The sequence below is a fragment of the Artemia franciscana genome, chromosome 2, assembly GCF_032884065.1.
Source record: "Artemia franciscana chromosome 2, ASM3288406v1, whole genome shotgun sequence".
NCBI classification, from domain to species: domain Eukaryota; kingdom Metazoa; phylum Arthropoda; class Branchiopoda; order Anostraca; family Artemiidae; genus Artemia; species Artemia franciscana.
Genome location: NC_088864.1, coordinates 1,940,297 through 1,956,712, shown reverse-complemented (window position 1 = coordinate 1,956,712; position 16,416 = coordinate 1,940,297). Strand labels below are relative to the sequence as shown.

Genomic DNA, 16,416 nt, shown 5'->3' with positions numbered 1-16,416 from the left:
GGAGCAACCCTAGGGGCGAGTCCCACTTCCATTCCCATTGTAAGTGGGGTGCTTAGACGCCTTTCAGTGTACTTTATCATAGAAAAGACTGTATTGTCTGAACCTTAATGTTTCATAATAACAGAAAATCTCTATAAAATAAGGTAAGGAACTAATTACCAACATGTTACCTTACGCAGACTCTATCTCAACGAGATGCAACCAGTTATTGTGCGCTTATTATCATTATCATTCTTATAAGTTGACTTATTAGTCTCAATTAGTATCTCATTATTAGTATCTTATTATTAGTAATTCTCTTATTAGTATCTCAACGGGATGCAACCAGTTATTGCGCGCTTATTATCATTATCATTCTTATAAGTTGACTTATTAGTCTCAATTAGTATCTCATTATTAGTATCTTATTATTAGTAATTCTCTTATTAGTATCTCAACGGGATGCAACCAGTTATTGCGCGCTTATTATCATTATCATTCAAGTTGACTTATTAGTCTCAATTAGTATCTCATTATTAGTATCTTATTATTAGTAATTCTCTTATTAGTATCTCAACAGGATGCAACCAGTTATTGCGCGCTTATTATCATTATCATTCTTATAAGTTGACTTATTAGTCTCAATTAGTATCTCATTATTAGTATCTTATTATTAGTAATTCTCTTATTAGTATCTCAACGGGATGCAACCAGTTATTGCGCACTTATTATCATTATCATTCTTATAAGTTGACTTATTAGCCTCAATTAGTATCTCATTATTAGTATCTTATTATTAGTAATTCTCTTATTAGTATCTCAACGGGATGCAACCAGTTATTGCGCGCTTATTATCATTATCATTCTTATAAGTTGACTTATTAGTCATTCTCATAACAAGTTGGTACATGTAACAGAATTTATATAGTATTTCAAAGTTTCAAATCGGACGATATGTCAATTTTTAGAGGCCGGTTTTGATATTTTACTGTTTGAAATGTTTTACTTTTAGTTACGAGTTATCTCATCTTAGTGGAAAACACCTCACGAATGTGGTATAGGAAATTTACATTTTTAATTACCTTACGGGAATTATATTTTTATTATTTCAGTACTTTTACTTCCAATTTCAGTATCAAATATGACAGTTCAATAGACACAAGATGAGACACAACATAATCTATAAAAATTGACCATTTACGCGTAGTATTTGTTATTGGGAAATATACATACAATTTAGGGTGGGAAGACGGATTTTTTGCTGTTTTTTTCACAGGGGAACTCTGCATAGGGAGGGCAGTTTCCAGGGGACGAACTTGTCAGAGCAAATTATACACTGGACGAATTTGCCAGAATTCCTGTACAAAATTGTTTTCATATTTCTTGCTTTCTCTTTTCCGTCTCAATTTTACGCGTGGAGTTGTTGAGGGTAATTTTCCTGGGTAAACTTTCACCGGAATTGAATTGTCTAGAGGACATATCCTCGGGGAGGGTATTCCTCTGTGGAAGTGGGGTCAGATTTCCTGATATTATTTAAAACACAATCAGAAATCAAAGAAAAAAAACAAGTTTTTTCAACTAAAAATAAGGAGCAACATTTGACAAAAACAGAGCATTGTGCTTGCTTCTCACCAAATGTGATAATTCACAATCGTATTGTGATTTGTGCTCTGAGCTGCAGTAATCTGCCATCTCCAAAAGATTTCGCGCATACATCTCGAAACTGCTAATAGCCTACAAAGTTAAATTTTTTCCTCCTTTCTTTCGGCTTGCAAAATTAAGAATTTTACTGTCCTTTAAAAGTTGGCCGTGCTGAATCCAAAAATTATAAGTACAAAAAATTGCACGAGTTGCATGTCAGTTTTCATTGCATTTGGCGAAAACCAAGCCATTATATGTCAGACACAAATATTAGCAGTTGGTGGGATGAAAATTTGTAAAGACTCAAAAATTTTACATTTTCGAATCCCACTGCAGAAATCATATTAAGTTGTTTCCTAAGGACAATGATTGCAGATAAGCTGAAATGTTGTGGTCTGTCACGAATTATGGTCATTATGATTAACGTGAGGGTAAGTGCCCTAATTTATTTAGCACAAAACTACTTTTATGATAATTTAAAGCCACGTTAATTTTATATTGTAAAACAATTTCATACAATTTCAGTTAATTTATTTTTGGAAGCCAATGGGGTTTCATCCACAAAATCTTAGTTTTGGGTGAGTAAAAATCAGATTTGTTAGAGTCTTACAGTAACAGAAATACTTAAATTTATTTACAAATATTTCCTTTGTATACCCAAAAAACGAAGACAAGACACTAGCACTTTGCATAATTAAATAAAATTTTCATAGTTTAATTCGGGGTGCCAGATCATGGTTCACAAAATCTTGAGCTATTAAAAGCATGATGGTTATTTTTTTCAGGAGGGTGCTATATGGTTTTGAAATTGTATACATGGCAATATCCATCAGTACCACAAAGGAACAAAACGATCAAAAATGAGGTTTTTAAAGGCCAAATGAAAATACTAAAGAAAACACAGAAAGCGAACATTTCGAGAGAACAACCGTTTCTTCTTCAGCGCGAACAAACTAATAAGATCAAGGAAAAAACAAAAATAGAAAAACTAAGTGCGGAAAGTACAACAAAACCAATGAAAAACACTTTCTGTGTTTTCTTCAGTATTTTCATTTGGCCTTTAAAAAGCCCATTTTTGATCGTTTTCTTTCTTTGTGTTATGGCAGGCCAATGTGGCTTAAGAAATTATCTAAATCCATCAGTTGATAAAATACCTGAAATATCTAAATCCATAAGTCGATAAATACCTAGTGTCAATATCTAGTGAATGACAGTATTAAGTGGATTTAAGTTCTTAAGAGAACGTCGAGTGTTCCAACAACACCTTGATTTCAATTCTTCCATATACACCATAACAGAACTTTAAAAACGGTATGTCTCCAGAAGAATGTTTTCTTACAAGAAAAAAGTGAAGATAAAAGTTCTCCTCGTGCAAAATGTGTTCTTAAAAGAAAAAACATAGATGACACTTCATTAAAGACTCTTGCTTATGCGTTACTCTTTGCGATTAAAGGGATTCTCCAAACAATCCAAAAACCTGCTAGCATCTGGGCTGTAAAACTCAGGTGTCTAAAATTTCTCGACTAATATCATCTTGGCTAATCCCCTCTCCTGAAGGCTTTGCTGATTCTAGGTGGGAGCAAAGGTGGAATCTAAGCTTGTCAATTGCCACGGTAGTGGTGGCGTTACAAGCAAGGATGCTCCCCCTTCCGTCCCTAGGCAGTAGAGCAAACCCGCCAGCACGCCTCATAGCAGTGAGAGGCTGTAAACGTCACCTAGCTTCACGCCAAGCGAAGTACTCCAAGTGACCTGTAGGACTGGGGTCCCTGCGGTTAATCATACCCAAGAAACATCCAGAATTGTGTTGAATATGTCTAAGATGAGAGCCAATTTGGCTACGGCATTCCCGGCTTCAAGCGATGCGTCGAGGCTGGCGACGTCGTCAAAAAGTGAGCTAGCCACTATCTTATTAAGGAAACAAGGCCTGAATATCGGCTGCAGGAACCTCTGTTCTATCAAATGTTCACTAACACAAGGCTTCGTAGCTGGAAAATTATATCTATATAACCTAGACATGCTTTGTGTTTCAGAGACAAGATTGAATGGATGAACGACAATTAGATTAAACAATTCTGAATGGGCCATTGGCAACCACGGTTTTGGTGACCGCTGTATTAACAGAGTTAGACTTCTCATCTTTGCAATGCTGAATAATCTCAGTGTAATATATGTTTTAGACACATACCGTGCCACACTTACACTTGGAGATCCCGAGATGGTCAAACTCGCGCCCAAATTGACTATTTACTCTTTTCTCGTCGCTGGAAGTCAATGATTGAAGACTCGAGAAAATACAGAGGAGTGGACACTGGGTCAAAAAGTGGATCCGACCACTTTTACTGAAATCAAAAGTTATATTCAGACTCAGCTCCAAAAAATATTTGCACCTAAATACATTCTAGACACAGAGAAACTCAAAGTCCCTGAAATTAAAGAGACCTTTATGTTCGAGCTAGCAAACCGTTTTACGGCGTTGCAAGATAATGACCGATGAATGAAGACCAATCATGCAATTTCTGAGACCGAGACAAGAACCACGACCGAGCAAGAAAATTTCAACCCATCGCCAAATATAAAAAAGCGCTGGAACAAGTTTCGAAATCAAATGAAAGAGTCAATTACAGAAACTCTCGGAGTAAGGGACAAAAAACCCGAAAGATGGATTTCACAGAAGACGATAAAACTCTCTTTAAAGAAGAAACAAATGACCGATAGACACTTCTTTTATAGCACTCCGCAAAGATTGTCACAAATGAAAAAGCTATACAATGATTCACGGAAACTCTACCAGCTCTTAGGAGAATAACCGGGGAAAAGAAGCAAAGATCTATCCCCATACTACTTAGTAAGGACAAAAAGCTCCTCACGGGCAAATTGATCGTATCGAACGATGGCGTGCTCACTTCCAAGAGCTCTTTCACCCACAAGAAAATGACCACAGTCACTCCATTCCATCCATCAACAGTTCTAAGCCCCCATCCGGGTATGATGATAGCAATATCACCCCTCCAAGCAGAGAGTAAATTATCTATGCCATAAAACTATTAAACAATAACAAAAGCCCTGGTATTGACGAATTACCAGCTGAACTTCTCAAGATCCTTCCGGAAGCGGCTATCGATGAGCTCCACAATTTACTCACGGATGTCTGGGTCAATGAATACATTCCTGAAGAGTGGAGAACCTCTGTAATAATTCTTGTATTTACGAAAAGCGATTAAGCCGATTGTACAAATTATAGAGGAATTTTCCCGATACCTATTTCTGCGAAAGTTTTTACAATAACAGTGTTAAATAGGTTTAGAAATAGAAATGATCGGACGAGGTCAAATCAAGCAGGATTTACACCTGGTACGGGAAGCTGCGATCACATTTTAAGCCTGAGACAGATCCTGGAACACCGCCTTATACACAAACAGGAAACAATACAAGTCTTTATCGGCTTTGTGAAGGCATTTGACTCGGTGAAGAGAAACACTATCTGGGATGCAACGACGGATGATGGAGTGCCGGAAAAAATTGTCCGTCTAGTTAAGGCTTCTTATTTGGGAGCAAGGGCATTTGTAAGAGCAGATCGAGAAATCTCTAAAGAACTACCAATTGACGAAGAAGTGGGAAAGGGTTGTACCCTATAGCCCATATTATTTAACTTTGTCATCGAAAAGATCATGAAGACTCTTGACAAATACAAAAGTGTGGCAATCAGTCCAACACTATCAATAACAGACCTTAATTACGCCGAAGATGTAGATATCTTGGCTGAGTCCGTAACAGAAGCACAGCTCATGATAAACGACATTGCTTCCTACAGGACTAAATATAAGCCAATTTAAAACAAAATCAATGCACACCTCTGGGCTAGACGAAGATTCGATCACAGTAAATGGCATCCCAATCGAGGAGGTCCAGAATTTCAAATATCTAGGCTCCCTAATAAATCATAAGGGCGAAGTTCTAAATGAAATGCAGAGCCGCATCTCCGCTGCCTGGGCAGTATTCATTCAGCTTCGGAAGTGTCTTTGGTTACAAAATGAAATCTCCCTTCGAACAAAGCTCAAGATATATAACGTGTTGGTCCTCTTTGTACTTCTTTATGGTTGCGAAAGTGGCCCCTCAGAGCTGGGAAAGCTAATGACCTGGACATCTTCCACCACAAGTGTCTGCGCTGTATTCTTGGCCTGCGTCTCTCTGACCGCGTTTTTAATAATGTCATCAGAAGAAGATGTGGTGATATACCACTTGTCTCTGATGTTGTCAAAGCGAGACGTCTATGGTGGTTCGGCCATCCACTGCGCCGACAGACGACTCTTTCATCAAACAGTGCTCGAAATGCCAACCCCTTACACACTGGAAGAAGAAGCCCGAAGGACAGAAAAAGACATGGTTATCGACAAGTAGAGCCGACCTAAAGCCATTTGGAGGTTTCAAGAATGCACGGGCAACGCTGAAACAGACAACGGATTCACCTAATCGAGCCAGTCGCATTTGAAAGAGAACGATGGAGGGACGCTTGTCGGCAAATTCTGGATTCCATGACGGGCCTGGACAAGGCTCGAACGTGACCCAAGTACAAGTACATCTTCACTGTAGGTATGGTAGAAATGGTACTAGACTTCATAGTTCAAACTGGTAGTGCTGATCCCCGGTGGCTGTAGATACCTCCTATCAAATCTAAAGTAAATTTAACACGGAACGTGCGTAGGAGGGGCCATAAACCCACTTTGGTTATCCAGTCATACAGAAAAAAATCCTTTACGATTTGTGTTCAAAAACACTGCAACAAGTCCATATTTGCACTAAAAATGTGGTGGAGTTGCTAGGGAGTGTTTTTGAAGGGTCACAAACACACTTTGTTCGTCTGAATTCGAATCCCACAAATTCTTTACTGAAATCCTTGCATGATTTTGGTTCAAACACAGTGATGCCTGACTACCCTTTTACTGAAAGGGTGATGGTGTGTCTGGGAATAGAATTCTACGGGGTTTTAGAGAGGCCAACGGCAAACTTAGGTCCTCCTGCCATAGAAATTAAAAATCCTTGCAACGTTTCACTTCAAACGAGGTACAACATGCCTACCTTCTTGCTAAAAATTTGGCAGTATGATGGGCGAGCAGGGGGGGGGGTGCCAATGACAAACTTTGGCTCCTCAATCCTGAAAAATCATTACATGTTTAGTGTCTGTATAAATATAATATACAAGGCCATATCCAGGGGGGTTAGAGGGTTTGAATCCCCCTACCCCATATCTTTGTCCAACTCGTAAAAACGTTAAAAAAATGTATATAAACCATTTTTGCGTTTTCTGAACAAGAATTTTTTAAACCTACCCCCCCCCCTGAAAAAATGTGTAAACCTACCCCCCCCCCTGAAAAAATGTGTAAACCTACCCCCCCCCCCCCTGAAAAAAGTTTGTAAACCTACCCACCCTGAAAAAAAGATTATCCCACCCCTCCCTCCCACACACACACACAAACCTCAAAAAAATCCTGGGTACGGCCCTGGCAATATACCTACCTTTTTGTCAGAGTTAGGATGGTAGGGGTCAGGAGGAGACAGGAGATTGGAGGAGTCATAGACTCAATCTCTACTTCGATTTTAAAACAAATTGGGTCTTAGCTGGATTTTGAGATGAGTCACTAGCAAATTTATTCTCGATATGTACCACAGCAAAGCAGTTGCCATTCCCACAAATTTTCACAATGTATTTCTTATGAAATGATTTTTGTACAAAATAAAATAACACAATATAAATTCACCAGTTCGTCAAGGATTATCAATCAGTGATAAAATCACAACATACATCTCTTAATTCAAAATTGACTTTTCCTGAGTGTGACATTTTTCTAATACTAATAACAAAAGAGAAGCAAAAGGAAATCTCAATTTCTCTAGCAATGAGAGAACTGTTGAAGTTCAAGAGGCACATGTAATAGTTTCCAAGCCTCGGCTCCAAGGCCAGACTAAAATAACGAATAAAAGTAGATGGCAACATTTTCAGGCCCGTGTGAAACTGGTAAATTTTTCTATTTACTACTCTATGAATATTTTGGAAATGGGGCCACGGATCCGTCACATGTCTTCAATACTTTCCACCTTAGTTGCTACTTGCTTACTTGCTAGAACAAAGCTTTCCACTCAATAGCAGAAACACAGCTTGAAGGAATCAATGCTTGACAGAATAACTTCAGGTTATTTTTGGAACGATTTTTTTTCATGTAAACTAAACATAAAAAAGACAGGGAGAGAACTATTTCTAGTGATGTGGATTGTCTATTTTCTTCTTTTTTTTCAGTTTCTTGTGGTGTCCTTTGGGCTGAACTAAAATTTCAACTTATTTTCAGCTTATTTAATTTACTTAAGTATATTTTCAAGTTTTGCCAGTGACAGAGTTTGATTTATCTGTTTTAAAAACTATCACAATGATGCTGTATCATTATCATGATTTGTTATCAGAAGAAAAAAAAACAGTCCTAATCATAGCATCAGACAACCCATAGGTTGGCACAAAAATCAAATCATACATTATGCACCAATTATTACAAATCAGTATTACAAAAAAGCCGGTAGCGCTATGGTGGCAAACCTTTGCCAAGAGGGCTCATTCTATTCCAAGAGACAAAAAATACCCTTATGCAAATCTGTTGACCAAAGAAAAAGGCTATTTTTGCAGCTCATTAAAAATACAGCCTGTGTATTTTACTGGTAGCATTTGGACTCACGTGCTTGTTGGCTAAACGTCAAAATTTAAAATATAGAACAAAATCATTTGAGCAGTTACAAAAATATGCAACAGCCAGGAGGAAATTTTAAACGATTGATGCAGAATATCTGACACTGTAATTAAAATAAAATTAGTCACTTTAGGCCACTATTTTTCAATTTTTCCGGTAGAATGTCCTTCGGACCAATCTGGGAGAGGTGGACTGTTTCCCTCCATGTCAGCAGCCATGGCCTTGGGGTCATTTTAGATTACTACGTATCAGGTTTTCACACATCCTGTGTTTTCCCCATGCTTAAAGTCTTGAAAATATAACAATTATTTACCTCACACTTAGATAGGGAGAAGGTGTGTCCCAAATGAAGTCTTCCATTCATATAGGGGTAGGGAAAAGTTACAAGGTACTTTTCTTTTTGAGTACTGTCTTCTGGTGCATCCTCTTCAAATACTTTAGCTCTCTCCCAATTCTTCTGTACTTCTTCTTGAATTTGCAAAAGATCTTCAACTTTACGACGAGGTTTCTGTTCCATTTCTAAAAAGAAATAGTTAAACAATAAAGTAAATAGTAAATAGAACAGCCCTTTGTTTTATATTTTTAAAAAGAAGCAATTATTGCATTAACAACATTAGTCACTGGTTCTAGTTATTGAAAAGTAAATAGTTACTGATTAACTTAAATCATTAGTTCCAGATAAAGGCAAAAAATCATTTTGGTAGAAAAGGCAAGCAAAGCTTATATAGAGGTTATGTAAAGGCATGTAGAGGTTAGGCATACCCTCCCCTCGAACAGCATAATTTTCTTCAATATACATCCAAAGTATTCTTGAAAACATGTACTTCACCAAAATTTCGTGTCATTGCTGAATTTCGTGAAAATTTTTGTGAATTACTTCAGTTCCAAAATAAAGGCCTTGGTAGAAAAGGCAAGTAAAATTAGATCTCTAATCTAGCCTACGTTTTCTATTACGTAATCCCAGTTCCTCTTTTTTTCAGTGGTTCTAATGTGTTTAAATTCCAAAATTAATAGCTATATTTTGTGCAAAGCCACTTAAAAAACTTACACTTAAGAACAACAATAAATCAACAAAATTACGTACAATTGCTCCAAAACCCCTCTATTTACCATAATTTCCCTTCCTCCCAAATACTCCAAATTACCCAAATTAAAAACCTTGTCTTGCCCAGGAGAATTCTAGATAAGCTTATTTCGGATTATTAACATTTGGATTTCATCTGGTCTACTTTTATTCCGTTAAGCATTAAAGATTGTCTGTTCTATTTTATGAAATAATACTTAGCTTGTAAACAATAAACTGGAGAAATATGCACTCAAAAATACAGTAAACAATTAAACATTTTTTCCTATTGTCAAAAATGTAATTAAATGATTTTCATACGACCTTTACTAACTGGTCTTTCTCATTCTCTATCATTATCACTTTTCATTCTAGACTATATTCCTCTACTCAAAACTTAAAACCCCTCCCAAACGCTTAGTCTATATATATTCAATCTTGATAATGATTGACCCAAGTGAGTAAGGAAGCACAATTTCTAATTTATATGCTCTTATATCAGATACATTGAAATTTATTATTTTAGATGATTCTCATAAATAATGTTAAAGGCAACAAAAATTTTCAATAATCTTTTACACAATTTCAATAAGTTTATAAAAAAAAACCTTGAGAAGTAAAGTAACAATATTCATTCTTAATTAAGAAAAAAAAATTGTTAAGAAGAAGTTATGAAATAGACATACTTCAAAATGCCCATTTCACAGAATTATTTAAGTTGACAGTCCCATCTGCCCTAAACTATTTTTTTTTTAAGTTCATAAAAAAGCTTCAGAAGTTAAGTAACAATTCCAACAAAACAATGTTGAGAAGAAATTATGAAATGGATATACTTTAAAAGGCCCATTTAAGATAACTGTTTAAAAAGAAAGATCGCCCTACCCCAAACTGTTTTTTCTTCTTTCTTTTTTTATTGATGAGTAAATAAAATTATGCCAAATATGCAACATAGAGCACATACGCATCTTTCAAGTCCTTTCTCTAATTGAACAATCTACCGAAATAAACAATTTCTATTGGTGACTTAAATTACTAATTACAAATAGCTGTCGGTGGATTATTAATTGGAATTTTGTGACATGAGCACAGAAACTTACAGATCTTTGGCCAAAAATGAAAAAAAAAATGAAAAAGAAATATTTTCAGAGTTGCAGCATTCCTTTTTGCCATAAAATTATCAGCATATGACAGTTGAACCTGGCACTGTTTTCCTCATTCATCATTCTTCTTTACAGGGTTTTGTGTTATCATAAGAGCTAAGTTTTTAGTTTTTTAAAATTTATTTGCCCTAGAATTAAATTTAACTAGAATTAACTGTATGATATTTGTCATTTTCAGAGGCTAAATAGATATTTGTCATTTTCAGAGGCTAAATAGATATTTACAAAACAGATATGTAAAAGATGTTTACACTACACAAGAACATACAGGAACTACACAAGAACTACACTACCACACACAGATTTCTTTTTAAATGAGCTGTGCAATTTCTTTTCTAAACTCCCTTTTCTTCATGGCTAAGCAACTGGAGTACTTTATTATCAAGCAAACTCTCACTACATAAAAATTTCCAAACTTGTTGCCTTCAATCAGCTAGCCCAAAATGTATACAAAAAAAAGGTACATAAGTGAAATATTAAAACATTGCCTACAGCAATGAACCAAACTGGCCTGTCAAATAAAATGAGTACAATGAACAAAATGAATAAAAATGAGTATTTAAGTATACAAACATAAGTACATAAGTAAAATAAGTAAAAGTAAATAATATAAGATAAATTAATAAAAATGAGGGCATAAGTAAAAACATAAGAACATTATAAAAAACATACAGTGATGAATGGCCTGTCAAATAAAAATGAAACAAAAAAAACTAACATATTAAAAATACAAATGAGACATTAATGTGATGCATTACAAATTTCATTTATTTATGATTTCAACAAATACTGGCACAAAGCTCTTTTGCGTAATGCTCAGTTCTTACATTAATAAGATTTAAAACCAGGAATTTTTTGTGGTTTTAATCAGGGTAAACAGGGCTTTGGAGGGCAGTAAGGGGCTGGGAGTACACATTGAAAGCATAGTTTATAACGCAGATTATTTCCAAAATTGGTACAAAGAGTAACATGCTAGATTGCCAAGGTAGGGAGGCAGAATTCCTTGAGGAGGAGAATGTAAGGCACTTTGCCCTGAGCACTGACTGTAAATAATTCTCAGGCCTCTCTTCTGGATAATTTCTAGCCTATTGGACTGATCCACTTAAGACCAAAATGCCCGACTGGATAAGCATACTCAAGCTGTGGGCAGATTAAAGATATGTAAAGGTGGAAGATATGTGCATTTGGGCACAGAAACTTACCAAATAGCTTAAGGAGAGACAGAGATGTACTAGCCTGTTTAACAACAGAGCAATGTAGGCCTACTATTTCAAATCACTAGTCAATATAACCCCTAAGAGTTTAGTTTTTGTTGTAATTATTTCATCATACATTGGGGTTATAATGATGGCTTTGATTTAAGAAAACTAAAAGTCATAATACGAGATTTATGGGGTTTCACTTTCATTTTTCACTGGGCTGCTTCACTTGCAACGTCTATGAGAATTTCCATTACACTGCTCTTAATATTTCTTCTGCATTTTGTGAATGACATGTCATCCACAAACGTCCATCAATTGGCTGATTCACTAGCAAGATTGTAAATCATTACCAAAAATAGTAAAGGACCCAAAAGCTGGAATCTTCATATTTCTTGAAATACAATCTGGCTGTATCCCACAAGCCAATGGTTCCCTCAACTTGAAATGATTACTCTAATGTTTCATCCAACCAGAAAAATTTTGTGCAATATAGGGACTGGTTATCTTCCCCTCTCTCCCCAAAAAAGTTTATTTTGAAGCATACAAATCATAAAATTACATTTTGAAAAAATTTGCATCATAAAAGCTATTTTTCATTTTAAAGAGTAGCCAACAACAGGAAATAGGACTATATCCAAAAAGGTCATTTTTTAGAAAACATGTGTATACAGATTATAGTCTAACCTGAAAAGAACTAGTAGAATGTGATTGGTCCTTCATTGATGCAATGAGTGTAGATGATTCATGGCATACCGCTAAGAGTTTATTGCTTGATGTTGTCAATAGACATTCATTTACAAGATGGATATGCACACCCAAAACACTCCGATTTATATCAAAGGAATTAAAAATAGCCAAGAACAGGAAAAAAAGAGTTCTGCATTCACAGAATGTAAATAATGCAGATCATTACCAAAGATACAAACAAGGGTGCAACCAGGTGAGAAATATCTCTAGAAGGATTTCTAACAGTACGAGGAGGCAATAGTTGCATCAGCTAAATCAAATCCCAAAAGATTTTGGAATTATCCTCAGATAAAGAGCCTGGAAGACATTCTGTTTCTCATTTTGGAATTAAGCCTCAGATAAAGAGCCTGTAAGACATTCAGTTTCTTCCAGGCTTTATCCCCCTTGTATCCCTAGCCATGAAGCCTTTCGAGGGGGAATAAGTGTATTGCAATTCCATTTTGATTTGTATAGTATTGAATAAACTTCTTCTTCAACTGGTATAAAATGGATGTAAAATTGATGATCCTAAAGCAATAGCAGAGTCCCTTAATGATCGATTTGCCTCTGTTTTCACACCTGTAGACAGCCCAGATCCCCCCAAGTATGATATCCTAAGTGTAATACTACCTAGTACTATCAGTAGAGTTGATCTTAAAACCTGCCTTAAGAGCCTGAACCCAAATAAATCAGTTGGACCAGATGGCATTCACCCTCAACTTCTAAAAGAGGCACATGCTGAACTGTCTCTTCTTTTTACCTAGCTTTTCTAGAAGTCTTTAGATTTAAAGCTTTAATACTTCTAGACCCAATTATTTATGGTGCTTCATTTATCATGAAAAGAAAAATCACCAATGCAACAGCACAAACACAAAAAAAAAAAAGAGAGACAGAAGGAGAAAAGGAAGACTGTTTTCCTAAATTAGTGATTAATATAGACCAGCACTTGAATGAGGCCTTAACCCTACTCATCCATACAACCACATAGGTTAAACAGCATAGCCATACACAATCAACCATAAAGAATAATCCACGGACAGGCAGTCATGTCGTCAATAAGTATAAGTCGTCATTTACCAAACAATAGAAAAAATAATATAGACAAATAATTCAGAGGCAACAATGAAAGAGAGAGTGGTACCAAACTCTCAGCTGCCATTCTTGGGAGACACCTGACAGTTTGTAAGCAGTGATGGAATTCACCTAATCTTAATCACTTTAATCCATCTGAGAGCATTAACGTCTTATCTGAGAGCTTTAAGGTCTTGTTTTATTCCTCTGTTGTTTTAAAATATCTTTTCTTTGAAAAGGCAGTGCAGCAGCATAGTGCACATAGCACTTCGACAATAAGCTTTTGCTAAGAAAAAATCACTCAGTGGTGATTTATTGCACCCTAGGTCTAGGCCAAGGGAGCCTATTGGTAAATAGGTAGTACCAGAGATGAGGCAATTAACTATCAACCAATCAGTATAACCTCTGCTGTAGGAAAAATACTTGAAAGCATAGTCAACTCCACAGTCATTCAACATCTGATTCAAGGTAAGCTGTTATCCCCATGCCAGCTTGTTTCTAATTCTCTGATTAGTTGAGATATGCATATGAATATGTCACTGAATTTAAAGACAAGAGTGTCCCAGTAGACATGATTTTGCTGGACTTGGTGAAAGCATTCAATAAGGTATGCCTCAGATGACTGCATATTAAGCTAGAAGCTATTAGAGTTAATACAGAAATTACTGATTGGGTGATACTTTTCTTGAGTAATAGAAAACAAACAGTTAAAGTTTTTGGTGAAAATGGTCGAATATTTCTCTCTGGTGCTATGGAAGTGAGAAGTGGAGTGCTTCAAGGCAACGTTCTAGGCCTAACTTTATTCAATATTTTCATTAATCTTGCACCTTCTACTATCAAAAATAAAATAAGCCTTTTTGCAGACAATTCAAAAGTAATTGGTAAAGTTGAAAGTTCAGAAAAAAAACTAATCAAGCAGACCTGAACTTATTTCCTTGCTGGGCAGAGACTTGGAAGCTAGAATTCAACATCCAGAAATGTAAACTTATCTACTTTGATAAAGCAAAATCTGCAACAACAGTAATCAATTGAGTCAGTGTACAAAACAAGGGAACCTTTTGTCATTAGTCAAGCTAAACATAACCAGGGTCAATTGTTAAAGTTTAGATTATATGCCCAGACTGTTGCTGTAAAGGCTAGTCAGGCTCTTGATATATTTAAGAGAGCTTTCAGTAGTTTCAGGCAAAAAAAACAACTCTAGAATCAGTTATAGGGCATAAAGCTAAATAAGTAAGAGGTTAGCATTGATAATCCTTATCCCTCTTGGCTTGAAAAATTGAATTTACCCACAGTGGCTTATTGCCAAAAAGAGTTGCTGGCAAGTGCAATTTCAAATTTAAGGTTCATAATGTTAGGAAAATGTTGACATTCATTGTGTTGCGGAGCAACACTACTGCTTTCGTAGTTTTTTTTTTTTTTTTTTTTTTTTCACCGTGATCAGCGACCTGTAGCTCCAAAGTGGTAAGAGTTAAAAATTTGAGATTTTTCAGAGGGAAGGGAAACGTGAAACAGAGTAAAAAAGTTCCTAAAATTTCTAACAGTTTTCCATAAAAAAAAATAAAACCGTTTTTTTCTTAGAAACTGTGCGTTCGATGTTTGGCGTCAAGTTAAGACGACCCTAGCTTCGGAAATAAACTTGTTAGAAATACAGTTATGCTGAACTCATGAAGAACTTTCATTTGTCTCTTCGAGAACCGGAGCACAAAATTCCGTAGCTCTTACAGATTTCCCGGAAATAATTCCGGAAAAGTCCATCTCGTTCCGATTCTTTTTGGAATTTTCTCAAATTTTCGATTTTGATGTTTCTTATATTTTTATCGAGTAGTGCTATGAAAAGTATGCAAGAAGAAGTGAAGTGTTCTATATACCAAGTTGCTTCGTTCTCTAAGAAATAATTTCCGAAGTTTCGACGTTCTAGAGGTAACTTCTGTTCTGGACCAGCTAGAATTTTTTTTCCAACGCGGTTCGACAGGTCTCGATCTCCTAACAACTGGAGCTTACAATAGTTTCTCCGAAATAAAATTCCTTCTTTGGGTTTTTCTATTTGGAAGTTTTGTCATGCCCTCGGGGCAATTTAAATTTTTTGGTGAATTTGGTTTGTTTTATATTTTCCTAGTTTAGACCATCAAAAGTTAAGCAGAAAACTATAAGACGTTATTTCCGTATCTCTTTTAGATTTCCCGGAAATAATTCCCGAAATGTGCGTCTCGAAACATAATACTTCGAATTGGCGTCAAGTTAAGATGGCCCTAGTTTCGGAAGTAAACGTTTTAGAGATAAAATAATTATGAACTCATATAGAACTTTTATTGATGTTTTCGAGAACTGAAGCATGAAATTCCGTAGCTCTTACAGATTTCCCGGAAATAATTCCGGAAAAGTCAATCTCGTTCTCGTTTATTTCTGGACCAGCTAAACATTTTACCAAACTCAGTTTAGTAGGAGCTCGAAATAAAACCATATCAAAAATGCTTCAAGATAACAATCGAAGCCGCATTAGAAAAATGTCCTCTGAAGGACATAATGGAGACTGTTGCTCCGCAACTGTGTCCCGTAGGGCAGAGTTGCACGTGTTGCTCCGCAACTGTGCCCTAAGGAACAGGGCACAGTTGCTGCAACACTTCCCGTTGCACACGCAACGGAGGTCTAGTTAACTTTAAGTTTAGAATGACATCACCTCGATTTCTCCTGTATATAAGCGTTGGGAGTTTCAGCTTGGCTACTTTTGCAGAGTCAGAAAGTTCTTGCATGCTTCATGCAGATATCATTTTGGTGGCATGTCTTCCAAAACTTTTTTTTAAATACAGGGATGTGTGGCAGAATGCATTGGAAATATACATTAT

General features: G+C 36.1%; 1 protein-coding gene across 4 annotated transcripts in view; it reads right to left on the bottom strand.

Moving 5' to 3' along the window:
* Positions 1–16,416, bottom strand: part of LOC136035803 (leucine--tRNA ligase, cytoplasmic-like) — a 217,657-nt gene that overhangs the window by 190,750 nt on the left and 10,491 nt on the right. For all 4 annotated transcript variants that reach the window (XM_065717779.1, XM_065717775.1, XM_065717786.1 and 1 more), the window contains exon 2: positions 8,665–8,870. In XM_065717779.1, coding sequence (XP_065573851.1) covers positions 8,665–8,868 — 204 coding nt within the window. In that variant the 5' untranslated portion in view covers positions 8,869–8,870. The remainder of the gene's footprint in view (positions 1–8,664; positions 8,871–16,416) is intronic.